This window comes from Lineus longissimus, chromosome 10 (assembly GCF_910592395.1).
Source record: "Lineus longissimus chromosome 10, tnLinLong1.2, whole genome shotgun sequence".
Taxonomy (NCBI): Eukaryota; Metazoa; Nemertea; class Pilidiophora; order Heteronemertea; family Lineidae; genus Lineus; species Lineus longissimus.
The window spans coordinates 501866-514580 of record NC_088317.1 but is presented as its reverse complement, the minus strand read 5'-3'; the positions used below and the strand labels follow the sequence as shown (position 1 = coordinate 514580).

Genomic DNA, 12715 nt, shown 5'->3' with positions numbered 1-12715 from the left:
TTCAAAAGCAAATGTGGTGATTAATTCACCTGACAATTACTCATTCCACAATGAAGTTTCTTTATAACTTGATAATCATCAACTTCACAGTAGAATCTATGACTTTGTTGGGTAAACAAAGTCTACCACGGTCTCCAATCAAAGCCAAAATTATTTCATTCGTACGCGATTCCGTTCATGCATAACTAATCGTGGTGATTACTTTTGCAGTTGTTGAGGCAGGCAGCAGGGGTAACAGCGTATGATGTAATCACCTGTCACCCCTTCAATTTGCCAGATTAACTGCGAATACGACAACCAAAATTACTTATGCACGATCAATATCGCGTCAAAATAAATGATTTTGTCTCTGATCGGGCGCTGTAAGTAACGGCTTAATAGATCAACTGGCCTTTCTTTCAAGGAATATAACATTGATTCCACTCTATATGATATAGTGATATTAGATACCACACCTCCTACGTACAACTTAAACCCTTTGAATTCATGTGCACATTCATTGAAAGGGTCATTTTAGACACATGCATTGCTAAAAAGATCACACAAACTAGTTTATCTTTGGTTGCTTTTAGAACTTTTTGAGAGCTATAATTGTTACATCATGTCAACACCAGAGATATAATACTCGCAAATACTATGAGTAACACGACATTTCTCCAGTTTATTTATGGGGACGAACAGTAAAATGTCGAGTTTGGTTTTGACAAGTTGTATCGATGAGTGTCACCTTAAACTGAACCTCCATTATGTTTGGCTTGACGTACATGTATTGTTGACTTAGACATGTGCATGGCCCCGGACACCTTTTACATTTTACAGCATGCATTTTGAGAAAGGAGGTGTGGAATCGTACAAACAAAATATTAGCAAATTTATACAATACTCCACTGTTTCACAAGCACATGCAATTTCAGGCTATTTTAAAACATCATAGAGATTGAAATGACGGAAATTTAAAAGTTTAAAGGAAAAGAAGGAAAATACTATTAATTATAAAGAAGTACATGAAAATGTTATAAAAGAGAATTTAAGGTTGGAAATGGCCAGGCGTTGTAATCTATTTTCAAAGGTAATGACGAGACTTTGAATTTACTCTTTTAGCAAACATAATGTAGATTGGACTGACACATGTGCCATTTTTCACTTTTGAATATTTATAAGTTCATTACGTATACAAATAATGACAAATATTTCACAGATATTTCAATGGAGTTTGGTATTTAGGAGAAGACACATGTGTCATTTTAGACAATTAAGTTAGCAACAAAGCTCCAACGTGTCCAGTGAACAATAACAAATCGAAACCATACTCTAATGAAGGTTTTAGTGAAAGAACGTGGAGGACTTTGAAGTAAAAGTTGATAGTTGGGTGGAGTTATCACATGAGAATTTACGTAGGATTTAAGGATCGTTTTGGGGACACAAGTGCACACAATCCAAGTGAAAATGAGCATTTATTGATAGATAAGGCAGGTTGGTTAGTAACGAACTTGGTGGGATGGAAATAAAAAATTCACAAAGTTTTGACAAAATTGAACAATTTTGGGATGGTTCGCACGAAGTTGACAAAATCGAAAATTTAGGAGAAGTTTAAACTGCATATCACAAAATCGTACAGAACGAACAAAAGAGCATCTATTTGTTAAAATGCCATGAATAGGAATGTATGCCGTGGGTATGGGTACGCCGCCTGGTGGTCATTTTACCTTCCGCGTCACCATCGAAGTCGAGGCTTGTCACGTGATAATCATCATCGTCAATATGGCGGATTGGATTATCGTCATCGAGATCAGGGATTGGATTTAACGAATATTCATCCGTTGACTCAAAGACATTGTGCTGTTTACTTATATAACCGCGTCTACTATAATATATACTGGCTTGACGCTGGAGCGTGCGGGATGTGGGACAGTGTAGGGAGGCTAAAAGTGAAGTGAGATGATCAAATAGTGAAAATCTGACCAGGGGTCATCCATCATCAACATGCCGTCATAGGTGCATTCAAAACATATGATGGAGAACCAAATGCTTGAAGAGTCGCATGTGTCGCTCTGAAATGATCTATCACAGCCGAGCCTGCAGTATGTAGCCTCTAGCTACCCTTCTTTGAAGCACACTTGAATCGTAAATAAGGTTATAGCGGTTTTTCCATACACATTCCCTTCTTCTTACTCAGTAGTGATAAGGTGCTAATCCAGTGAATGAGACGCGGGACGTATTTGGGAAGACGATAGGGCCTACTGGTCTCGGACTTGATGATCTTTTGAATGCACATGAGACACGAGATAGGAATGACCCCGGCATCTGACCTGAAAGCAGTGCGTGTATCTGCACCAAACTATTGTTATTACGGTGTTAGTACACGTGCATTAACCAGGTGAATTCTAGGGGGTTCACATGTCGATATGAGAGGGAGTCACGATTTCCTTTAAATACTCTTATCAAGGAATTACTTTCTCCGACCAGGACGAGGCCACATTATGGAATAACTTCACCAAAAACAAAAGACTAGACCAATACTAATACGAATGATATTAGAGAAATGAGAATATTCACCCTCTCTTCTTAACCAAAATAGACCCCTCCCTCCTTACTTCAAATGCTGCATCTTTGCAATCAATCTCATTGGAGACTTGTCTCATGTCGGCATGACCCCCTAGAATTGTGATCACAGACCTTCATCACATCACAGCAAACAAGTACTCTCCATGGTAGCTCACTCAGCAGGAGTGTAAGATATTAGGAATCTTCCAAATGGTCACACAGCAAAATTGCCACATGATTCACAGTTCATGTCAGCCTAGTTTAGTCTACCAGGAGCTAGTACTGACATCCATCCATCGATTAGTTACATAAGATCACCAAGAATGCCTGAGACCAAGAGTCTTCCTGAGGCTGCTGATTAGCTGCGTATGGAAGACATTTGGCTGCAGCAGTTGGAAGCTTGGAAACCTGTTTTCCTACCATTGTGGCTAAGGTGGTGAGATGATTGGGTAAGTCTCTGAGATACATGTATGTACAACTTAGTCCTGACTGTACATATCTCGGGGACAATCTTCCCTCCTTAGCTATAATGGGACTCATGTCAACAGGATACAAGCTACTAGTATCAGACTTGATCAGCTGTTCCAACATGCTGATGGCACAGGCAATCAGTTTTTTCGTCGTACTATTTCGTGCAGTTCCCAGGGCAAGCATTTAACATGGAGAGCACTGTAAAGTACCTGAGTACCTAGTCTGTCATCACTCACCGACAATCTTATTGTCTGCACAGGGAGAAAGCAGAGTTAAGCTTGCTATCTGCTAACTAAAACTTAACCCTATCACCACTACAGTTCCTGGGAAAAATAGTGAGAGGTTTGTACTGCTAGTCAGTGCCATACCATGAATAGGCCAATATGAAGAAAAGAACAGAGAGTGCACAAGGCGTTCACCATTTTCCTCAAGCAGAAGCGTTAGACTGCCGATGATGTTCCCTTATTGACCAATCAGGAGACACCTTTCAATCTTGTTCGGCTCAGAATGCATAGGCCATGCGGCTTACCAGGCGTATGATTGGCCAATACCTGAACAAGTTCCAAAGCTCTTCTTGAGGACAGTGCGGCGAATGATGGTGAAGAATCATGCATCTTGCCCCAAACATGACCAACGTTTAGTATTCCAGTCTTAGTAGTTATCTCTCATGTTAATGCGTTAACAAAGGAGCAAAACCATAGATATGGTGAAGGAAATAACACACTGACCTATAACCGCCCTGGCACAGTCTTTGAATGAAACAAAATGCCTACTTTGCTCCCAAAAAAATGAAATGAACATTTGTGTCGCCCTTATAAACTTACCCAAGAACTCTGCCTCCGTTTGAGCCTCTGGCTTGGAGGTGTACTTCTCCAGGATTCGATTTCCTTCGTCGGCAGTGATGCGTCTGCTCGAGTGTCGTCTTAGCAACAAGTGAGGTTCATCTTCATCTGGCGCCGCCTCCACACCAGTGACCTCTGTAGCTTCTATCTTCTCTTCCTCCACGGCGTCAGGGGGTGGGGGCGCAGTCTGTGACGGGGGGACATACGGCACGGGGGTGATGGGGGAAAGCCCAGCTCCTGAGGAGAGATGACGATGTTCAGAGTTAAGTTATCGTTTTGGGTAGACCGCCATCAGCAGTCATGTGCATTTACATACAAACAGTTTTCGGGTGACCCCATCATGATTCGTATCACAACGTTACTGTATCTCGGAACGTCGCAACATAATAACTCTATTGATGAGTTACGGGAACGTAATAATCACCTGCAAAGCAAATCACCATTCATATATCAAACCACGGGTTGCAAATGGGCATTTATTGATCATTTCACTTACATAACTCCACTGGAAAACTTACTGCACGATCAAAACACCCACGAATCCACCGACCGACGCTGCGACATGAACAAGAACTAACCTTTTTCAAAGTCGTTAAAACTGTAGTAAGTACAAATAGAGGTGAGAGATGGGAAAGAGGAAAGTAAGGAATCCATGCCTTTACTACTCCGTTTTTCTGTCGGTAACGGCAGCACACGGACGCCAAATGATGGGTCCATGAGGTCCGCGATACTCGGGCGCGGCAAATGGCGCGGGCGAGCGTTCTGTGACGCGTTCTCTTTAGGGATGTCAATGCGAGTTGTTGTCTCGTTTGTGTTGGTTCGTGGGCGGATGTCGTCTGGAAGCAAACATGATAGATAGGAAGCCACTCAAGTTCATGCTGCGGTGCTCTGTGTGTATCAAATGCTTCAAAGAATCACACGTGATGAATAGGAATCAGTGGCGTGAGGATGAGAAACATTTCAGGACTATCATTCGAAACTGTTCTAACAAGATTCTACCTCATGCCATTTGCTTCCCAACTAACTCAAAGAAGCTACTAGGTATATGTTGTCAAGATTTTAAAGCTATATAATGCAAGCGTATAGGCTAATAGATACAAGGATGATCACCATATTCCACCTTTCCTTCTATTTGTCTAGTTACTATTTACAACCTTCCAAAAATCATACTCCTACTGATACCTTCACGCTCAAACTCAAAAATGCAAAGCAAAAATGGATTGTCTCTGAATGGTATCAACTTTTAAAGCACGAGTGGCAGAGTGGGACAGAGGAATCGCCCCAAAAGTAATGAATCGTCAAAAGCTATATTGACATTGACATGACATATCGTCGGAGGGTTGTTGTTCTGGTACTTGATTCTATGGTACCATCTGTGTTATAAGGCACAGTTTTGCAGGATATGACAAAACAGATACTTAATGTACCGCACAGTCCGTCAAGTTAACACCATTCAGAAATGACAGTTCTTGAATAATATGTACAGTTCAAACAGTCAAGCTAATAAAGAAGATTCGCCCTACCTCCCGGGCCTCTAACTGTCATGTCATCTTTGATCACCCGGAGTTCATTTGCCAGCTCGATCAGCGTACTTCCGCTGCTCTTTGGAGCTGGGAGCAGGTGGCCCTTCAGGCGCTGACCAATCAACTGCTGGAGGTAGTATTCGTGTTCCGACTCACAAGTCAACTTCATCAGCTGCAGGATATGAATGAAATTGATTTGATGTTTCAGAGATCCCGGCGAAAAATCAGTAATGGAGCATTACTGAATTTGGGCAGCGATTCCAAATTCAGTGATGGGGAATGATGGCCTCTTCAAGGTAGCAATTCGGATACAATGGGGTTGGTCATTTCAATGACCAGCGCAGAATGGCTTTCATGAAGGTCAAACTTGCAGAAGTCAAGATAACTGATGTTACTTACTTTGTACTGTATGAACGGATAGAGTATGACGAACAACGGTGGTCTGATGGTCACCACAAAGTCAATAAACTGCCACATGTGGACCCCGCCGGCATGTCGCCCAGTGACTGATGCCATTTCCTGAACACATTTGGCGATACGATGCCACTCTGAGGAAAGTTTGTTTTGGAAACAAACCATGATGATCTTGAGACCTACAGGAAGGGAAGAATTACTATGGCTTGGCGATAATTGCGGTCAATCTTACTGTAAGTAACTTTTCACACCGCTAGTAAGTTCTATATAGTTATAATGAAAGTGAGTGTTGCTTACCTAAGAAAGCAGTCTGCATGACAGCATCTCGTACCACCTTGTTCGATGACCTGTCTGATCCGGATGAGCTGCCAAGTCGCCCAATCTCCCCAACCGATAGAAGCTGGTTTTTGGGATTCTGAGGCATGTGTGTTGGAGGTAGTATGGCATTGAGGACCACGGTCAGGATGAAGGAGATGTCGGCAGGACGCACTTTGGGGGCATCTGAAATTTCAACAATAACAATATTGATGAGGTAGATACAAGAGCATAGATAAAGCTTAGAGCACATCGATTCGTACCTGAAGCCCTCTCGAGTAGTAACTCTGTGCAAGCCCAGATTCGTACCTGCAGCCCTCTCGAGTATTAACTCTGTGCAAGCCCAGATTCGTACCTGAAGCCCTCTCGATTGGCAACTCTGTGCAAGCGTGATTAGGGCTTCAAATTTCAAAATGCAAATGTATACGTGATTCTACAGCAAAGTTCCTTAAATGCGTATGGTTTCAAATATCAACCAAAACATGGCAGCTCACCTCTTCTGCCACATCCCACCCTGATACACAGTGGCAGGATCAGATTGACCAGCATGTTCTGGGTCTTCTCAGGACTTGGGAAGACAGACATGCCGCCACAGATGTGCTCCACAGAAAACTGCTCCTAGACAAGAGGATAAAGATAGTTACAGCATCTTGGTGTGAAAAGATATTGCATAGCACTAAGTGAAAAACTTACAGTACGTAATAGCCGAAAATGTTCATGTTCTTGTTTTCAAGCGGAGGAACAAGGCTTGAGGCAAACAGGTGTCACGAGGACATAAGAGCACCTGGCTTATCACTTGTTTGTCTTCTCTAGGAACTTACTCCAAGACACTGCATCTGAGTGGCCATGAGCTTGACAACAGCTGAACAGAATCTAGGTGGCGCTGCAAGGTGATTGTTGACCTGCTCATTCCGGTTGCCATAGTGAACATTGTGGAGACTGTCGTAGATGCTAGAGGAACCAACGTCAGACAGGATGATGTTCAAACACATGTTGATCACAGTCTGCAATGATAAAGCACCAAGTAAATAAAGGAGTTTCTGGTTTTTGTCATAATGGTAGGCAGGGACACTCAGTCCGTAAAAATCAGTGCTATCTGAGTGACTTCGAGGATGAAGTCACCAAGACATCGTAACCTCCTTTTCAATGTTATGCCCAAGGTCGGTGTTCTTATATCAAATTGAGTAGGAGATAACCACTGATTTTAGTGCAAGATTGTTAAGTCCAAGTTTCCTACCTTGAGGTGGGGCAAATGAGCAATGTACTGGTACTTGGTGAGGGTCAGATAGACGCCCTTCAGCAGATTGGCGGCACAGTCCCAGTTGAGATGTCTCTGCGATTAAAGAAATGTTTCAGTTTAGTATTGAAAACAATAATCCAGCAATATGCCAATTGCTTAAAAGTGATTAGATATTCAAATGGAATTTCATTCAACTCTGAAAAGTACGAATAGACTATTAGAATTCAACATTAGATTTCTAGGGATCGTAGTTTTTGGTACATTCACTTACCCTGAGTGAGGTTTTCTTGTAGATCTTATTGAAAAGTCTGTCAAGTCGGCGGAGAATGAGGTTAAGGGCTGGCCGTACTGCCTCTATGGACCAATCTGTGATTGGCAATATTTCCGTGATGTACCTGCAACAAAAGATCAGATAAAGCATGCAGGGTAATCATCAGAATCATCGAGCCAGGACAATAGGAGGGTATTAGCCGAGGACGTGCATCTTACCTCTGTAACCCTCTGCTACCCATGACGAGAGGATCATATGGCGCGATCTTCAACAGTGTGTGAGCAATATCAGCAAGGCGCTGGAAAAAAAGAAAGATATCATCAGATGCGTTACCAGCGTATGACTGGCAACCCAGCCATTTTACCTTCTTCTCCACACATGGTCCCCTCTCTGAACTCATCAGGCGTTCGAAGGATGACAACAAGTCTTCCCCTTCGTTAGAACTGAGCGCCCACACCACAACCTTTAATTGTTACTTACAATGTGTGCCTTATAGTCCAGCAGTTCAGGAAACTTGAACGATGGGTCAGCGAGCATCTTTCGTAGTTCCTTCAGCCTTGGAAGACAAGTAGCAAAGAACTCGGCGGTGATGTTGAGCAAAGAATCCCGAGGTTTGCGATATTCACTACGAATCTCATCGTCTTCATCGTGGGCAGCGTAATTATACTGGTTATGTCGACCCTCTTCCATGTACCTGACAAAGAGACGATATCTTACAAAGTCTATCGTGATTTTTTTGGTCACTGAGAGCTGATTGTACGTATCAGCTAAGAACAAGAACAGTTTGTCGGGCAACTACCATTGAGGTGACTACACCCGAATATCTCGTGGCCAGTCTTGAGAGAACTCTTACCAAGCCCTTGAGGAATTCTTTGTTTCAGGAGAGAGAGAGAGGCTTCCTGAAGAATGAGAAGGCCAGATATGCCAGAGGAGACACTATTACGATTCACCAGGAGTGCTAGACTATACAAATGTTTACCATCACGGAAAAAGAACTAAACTTAAGAAACTATGATCGAGAGTTGGATTGATATCGTGTGTGTGACAGTCAGAGAGAACTTACTTGAAGACCGAGTCCTCCCTATCATCATAGTAGACAGCAGAACTGTGGTTTGCACAGGGTTTATTCACATTCGCATTGACGTTTTCTATGTGGCGCTGTGGGCCACTGATGTTTCTGAAAGTATCATACTAAACAGTTGTAGTACCATCATCAAGCAAGGAAATAATATCAGATCTGGAACAACATAGCAATGTATTCTTCTTGAGCACGGTATGGACATCTAACATTGTATTTGATCTCTAAAAATGTTTACTTGATGAACCGATACTAAAATCATTGTGATCTCAGACAACAATAGGTTTACTGCTGCTCCTAACGATGAGTCAATTAAATACCACAGCAACAGACCGAGAAAACAGTCAACACACATAGCTCAGCTTTCTTCACACCAGTCAATAGCCACACGACACAGTCACATGTACCTTCATTTTTTTGATAATACACAAACCTCAAGACAGTTAGCATGGTTATTAAGCCATTTTACTCGAGACAACACTGGCACACATCATACCATAGCAGACCGAGGGCGAAGCGACGTCATGATGAGTGTTTGTAAAAGCGCTACATACTTGACCAACCTAGTCAGGGCCTCACAACTGTTGATTAAAGCCCTCATGGAGACTGCCATGTTCGATATGGTATTGATTTCTTGACGAGCAGCAATTGGGGTTTGCAGTTTATTTGTCTCAGTTTTCATCTTTCTGAGGTAGAACGGAACGATGGCTTCTAAAATTGTCTGAAATTGAAATGGAAAGCGAACATCAACCTACCTAGCGCTAGAACTCAGCTGTTTTTGCATGGTCATTGGCGATCAGTTTACATCGTTATCAAAGCACATTTGAAACTCTTTTGAGAAGAGAAACAAAGACACAGAAGAGAGCTGACAGTGGTTTGCAACTGAATCAAAAAGGGGAGAGGTAAGTTCAGCTGCACCGATCACCTTGGAGAAATCCAATGTGCAGACACAGAGCCCACCCTCCACGAAAGTTGAAGATAGATGGCCGAATCGTGTTAAGGTCCGTTATCGAGACAATAAGAAGAGGTATGAGACCACAATTCACATAAAGAGCTGCATCAGATCCACACTTTGTCTTTCATACTTACCAGCATCTGCATACCCCTGTAGGAGTCAGAGGCATAAGCGACCACAGCCACACACACGTTGATGGCGTCGATCATGGAGAATGTGTCGGGATCCATCTCGTAGCAGAAGTCCTGGAAAAATGGTAAAGACTTATAAAGAGGCTAATCTATTTGGCCACTTAGTCTGTTTTCCCACTGTGGTTGCTGCCGCGGAAAACTATGCTTCACCCCACTGATAATCGCCAGTGAAAATCAAGAAAGGCACCGTATCGAATTTTCCGAATTCGACCCAACAATTTTAGCTAATAACGTTAACACAACTTATGCAAGGACTTCGTACAATTTCTGTTCATAACTGTCTACGAACTACCAACTGGAGTATTCATAAGGTTGATCCCTGGACCTTACCAGAGCTTTAAGCGGCATGTCCCCATGAACCATGTCCAGGATCAGTAGATTATCCCGTGATTGTGATTCCAGTGACATCAGCAGGTTGAACAGGCATTTAGGAGGAACCTGGAGAAGATAATGTAAACGGAAGATTTAAACAAGGCACAGCCTTCAAGTCATCTTCTAAATCTCTTTCTCCTGAAAAGATAATGTGCTGCCAAGGTTCACCAAATATTATCGGTACAAACTTCTTTTATAATTTAGTGGTCGATATTTGTTTATGCTGGCAATAAACCTACAATCGAAAGTTATCATACAGACACAGGAGAAGGGATTCCCTGTGAGACAATCAATGAATAAAAACCTTTGGTTCTACTGTTGAAAAAGTTGTTTATAAATCCAAGGGTTGTCATGGACGACCCTCTTAAACATACGGAAACAAAACGGTGCACGGGAGTACCAGCAGCAACCATCTTTGGCTTTGATTCTACCAGAACATGGTACATGAAGACCTCACACAACTAAACCCTTGACTTCAGTTACCACCAATTGACGTTCATACAGTCTAATTTCTATTCTAGAAGGCAAAACCAGACTCACATACTCGTATTCTAGAACTTCACGAAACTGACTTAAATTCCTACTACTCTATTGCATAACATATATCAAAACTAAGTTGACATCAACTGTCGCTGGTCAGAAAAGAATTCAACACCAATAAGATTTGTAAGGAGGGAAGATGTCGTAAATTCGTATATCAAGGCCTCACGACAATCGGATGATTAAGAGTGGGACAAGACCACGGTAGAATCGCCTTCAAAATGAAGTAGACGTCCAACAACAATCGTCTGCTGCAAACAAAGACAAAACAAGGACATTAAAAGCACTAACCACGAACCACCCATATCTAAAATAACCTACCACATGTTCACGAATGTATCTTTATGTCAAAGGTGACATCATTATCTTAAACATGGGTGGTCTCACAATGTATGATAATCAAACAAAATGAATTAAGAATACACATCGATATGTTGTCGATGATTGTCGGTGAGTACGACTGACCTTGTTCACATCAACAGCTACATCGTACTCATAGCTCTGCAAGAACAAGGTGAAGATAGTGACAGACCCACCACAACAATTACATTAAAAAGCATTACATAGCATTGCATGGACCCCGAGAAGAGAATTAGACCTTAAATAGCCTGCCCTTATAAACATTGTGGAAGAAAAGAAACATGCACATGATGAACCATTTCACCAGCCACTTCTACCATTCTTAAGTGACAACACCATTTCCACAATTTTAGATAAGTATTGATATCATATTCCGATCATGCAGACCCTGAATTCGCTCACACACAACAAAACTACCTGACCCTACAACATATAAACGTAGCAACAGGGAACTGATTTGCGTGCAATGGGCTTGGCGACAGAGAGCGTTGGAACCTGGATGAATTGTAGGCTATCACAGAACACTCAACCACAGGTGTTTCTAAGTCTGTGACAGAATGAACTACTGTGAGTGAAGTCATGTTGATGAACATGCCACTTTAACGGACCACACCATTGGCATCAGCGAGCAGATGGTGTGGCCGCCAGTAAGGCTACCAAAGACACACACACTTCTCCTTAAGGACACTTTACTTCTATCTCTACTTACCTTGTTACAGTCAATGAGGTCGCTGTTCTCGTCGCTGTCCAAGATCGAAGCAAGGCTACCAAACATCTGAAAGAAGAGAACTCTTACTGCAAAACTGACTTCAAACCTGCAGGTAACTGAAACTTTGGCACCTTTGTGGATGCTGATAACATGTGTTGTCAACAGCGCCAATACTAACCTGTAGAATAAATGGCTTCCTATGGAGAATGTAGAACTGTTTACGAGTAAACTCTATGGCCTGGCAAAGGACTGGGTTGTTCTGCCAATACTAACCTGTAGAATAAATGGCTTCCTATGGAGAATGTAGAACTGTTTACAAGTAAACTCTATGGCCTGGCAAAGGACTGGGTTGTTCTGACAATACTAACCTGTAGAATAAATGGCTTTCTATGGAGAATGTAGAACTGCTTACAAGTAAACTCTATGGCCTGGCAAAGGACTGGGTTGTTCTGACAATACTAACCTGTAGAATAAATGGCTTCCTATGGAGAATGTAGAACTGTTTACAAGTAAACTCTATGGCCTGGCAAAGGACTGGGTTGTTCTGGTGGTTTGCGTACACTCGCACGACGGTGGGAATAACATACATAAAGCTGGAAAGAGATAAAATGATACGGATGATGAACACTCTCTGCAGAGATTTGATTACAAGTTTGCCACGACCCATTCTTACCCATTCTCTATAAGAGTCACAAATAGATGGAGGAAATCTGACCCAATGCTTCCCATCCTTTTTTTAAAGCAAGCAATGATTATGAGCTGTTGAAGTTACTAGTCACTAACTTGATGTTTACTCTAACTTTGTGTTATATCTACCTATCTACCTGACAACCGACCTAACGTTGTGTTATATCTACCTATCTACCTAACAACCAACCTAACTTTGTGTT

General features: G+C 42.1%; 1 protein-coding gene across 1 annotated transcript in view; it reads right to left on the bottom strand.

Moving 5' to 3' along the window:
* Positions 1 to 12715, bottom strand: part of LOC135495015 (protein unc-80 homolog) — a 94433-nt gene that overhangs the window by 10298 nt on the left and 71420 nt on the right. The window contains exons 44-63 of the mRNA XM_064783402.1: positions 12289 to 12418; positions 12004 to 12093; positions 11826 to 11891; positions 11222 to 11257; positions 10175 to 10282; positions 9788 to 9898; positions 9253 to 9419; positions 8684 to 8797; positions 8101 to 8314; positions 7839 to 7918; positions 7621 to 7744; positions 7347 to 7442; positions 6931 to 7113; positions 6604 to 6727; positions 6092 to 6295; positions 5780 to 5973; positions 5381 to 5552; positions 4514 to 4693; positions 3840 to 4094; positions 1707 to 1922 (exon numbers count right to left, since the gene is read on the bottom strand). Of these exons, the coding sequence (XP_064639472.1) occupies positions 1707 to 1922; positions 3840 to 4094; positions 4514 to 4693; positions 5381 to 5552; positions 5780 to 5973; positions 6092 to 6295; positions 6604 to 6727; positions 6931 to 7113; positions 7347 to 7442; positions 7621 to 7744; positions 7839 to 7918; positions 8101 to 8314; positions 8684 to 8797; positions 9253 to 9419; positions 9788 to 9898; positions 10175 to 10282; positions 11222 to 11257; positions 11826 to 11891; positions 12004 to 12093; positions 12289 to 12418 (2864 nt within the window). The remainder of the gene's footprint in view (positions 1 to 1706; positions 1923 to 3839; positions 4095 to 4513; positions 4694 to 5380; positions 5553 to 5779; positions 5974 to 6091; positions 6296 to 6603; positions 6728 to 6930; positions 7114 to 7346; positions 7443 to 7620; positions 7745 to 7838; positions 7919 to 8100; positions 8315 to 8683; positions 8798 to 9252; positions 9420 to 9787; positions 9899 to 10174; positions 10283 to 11221; positions 11258 to 11825; positions 11892 to 12003; positions 12094 to 12288; positions 12419 to 12715) is intronic.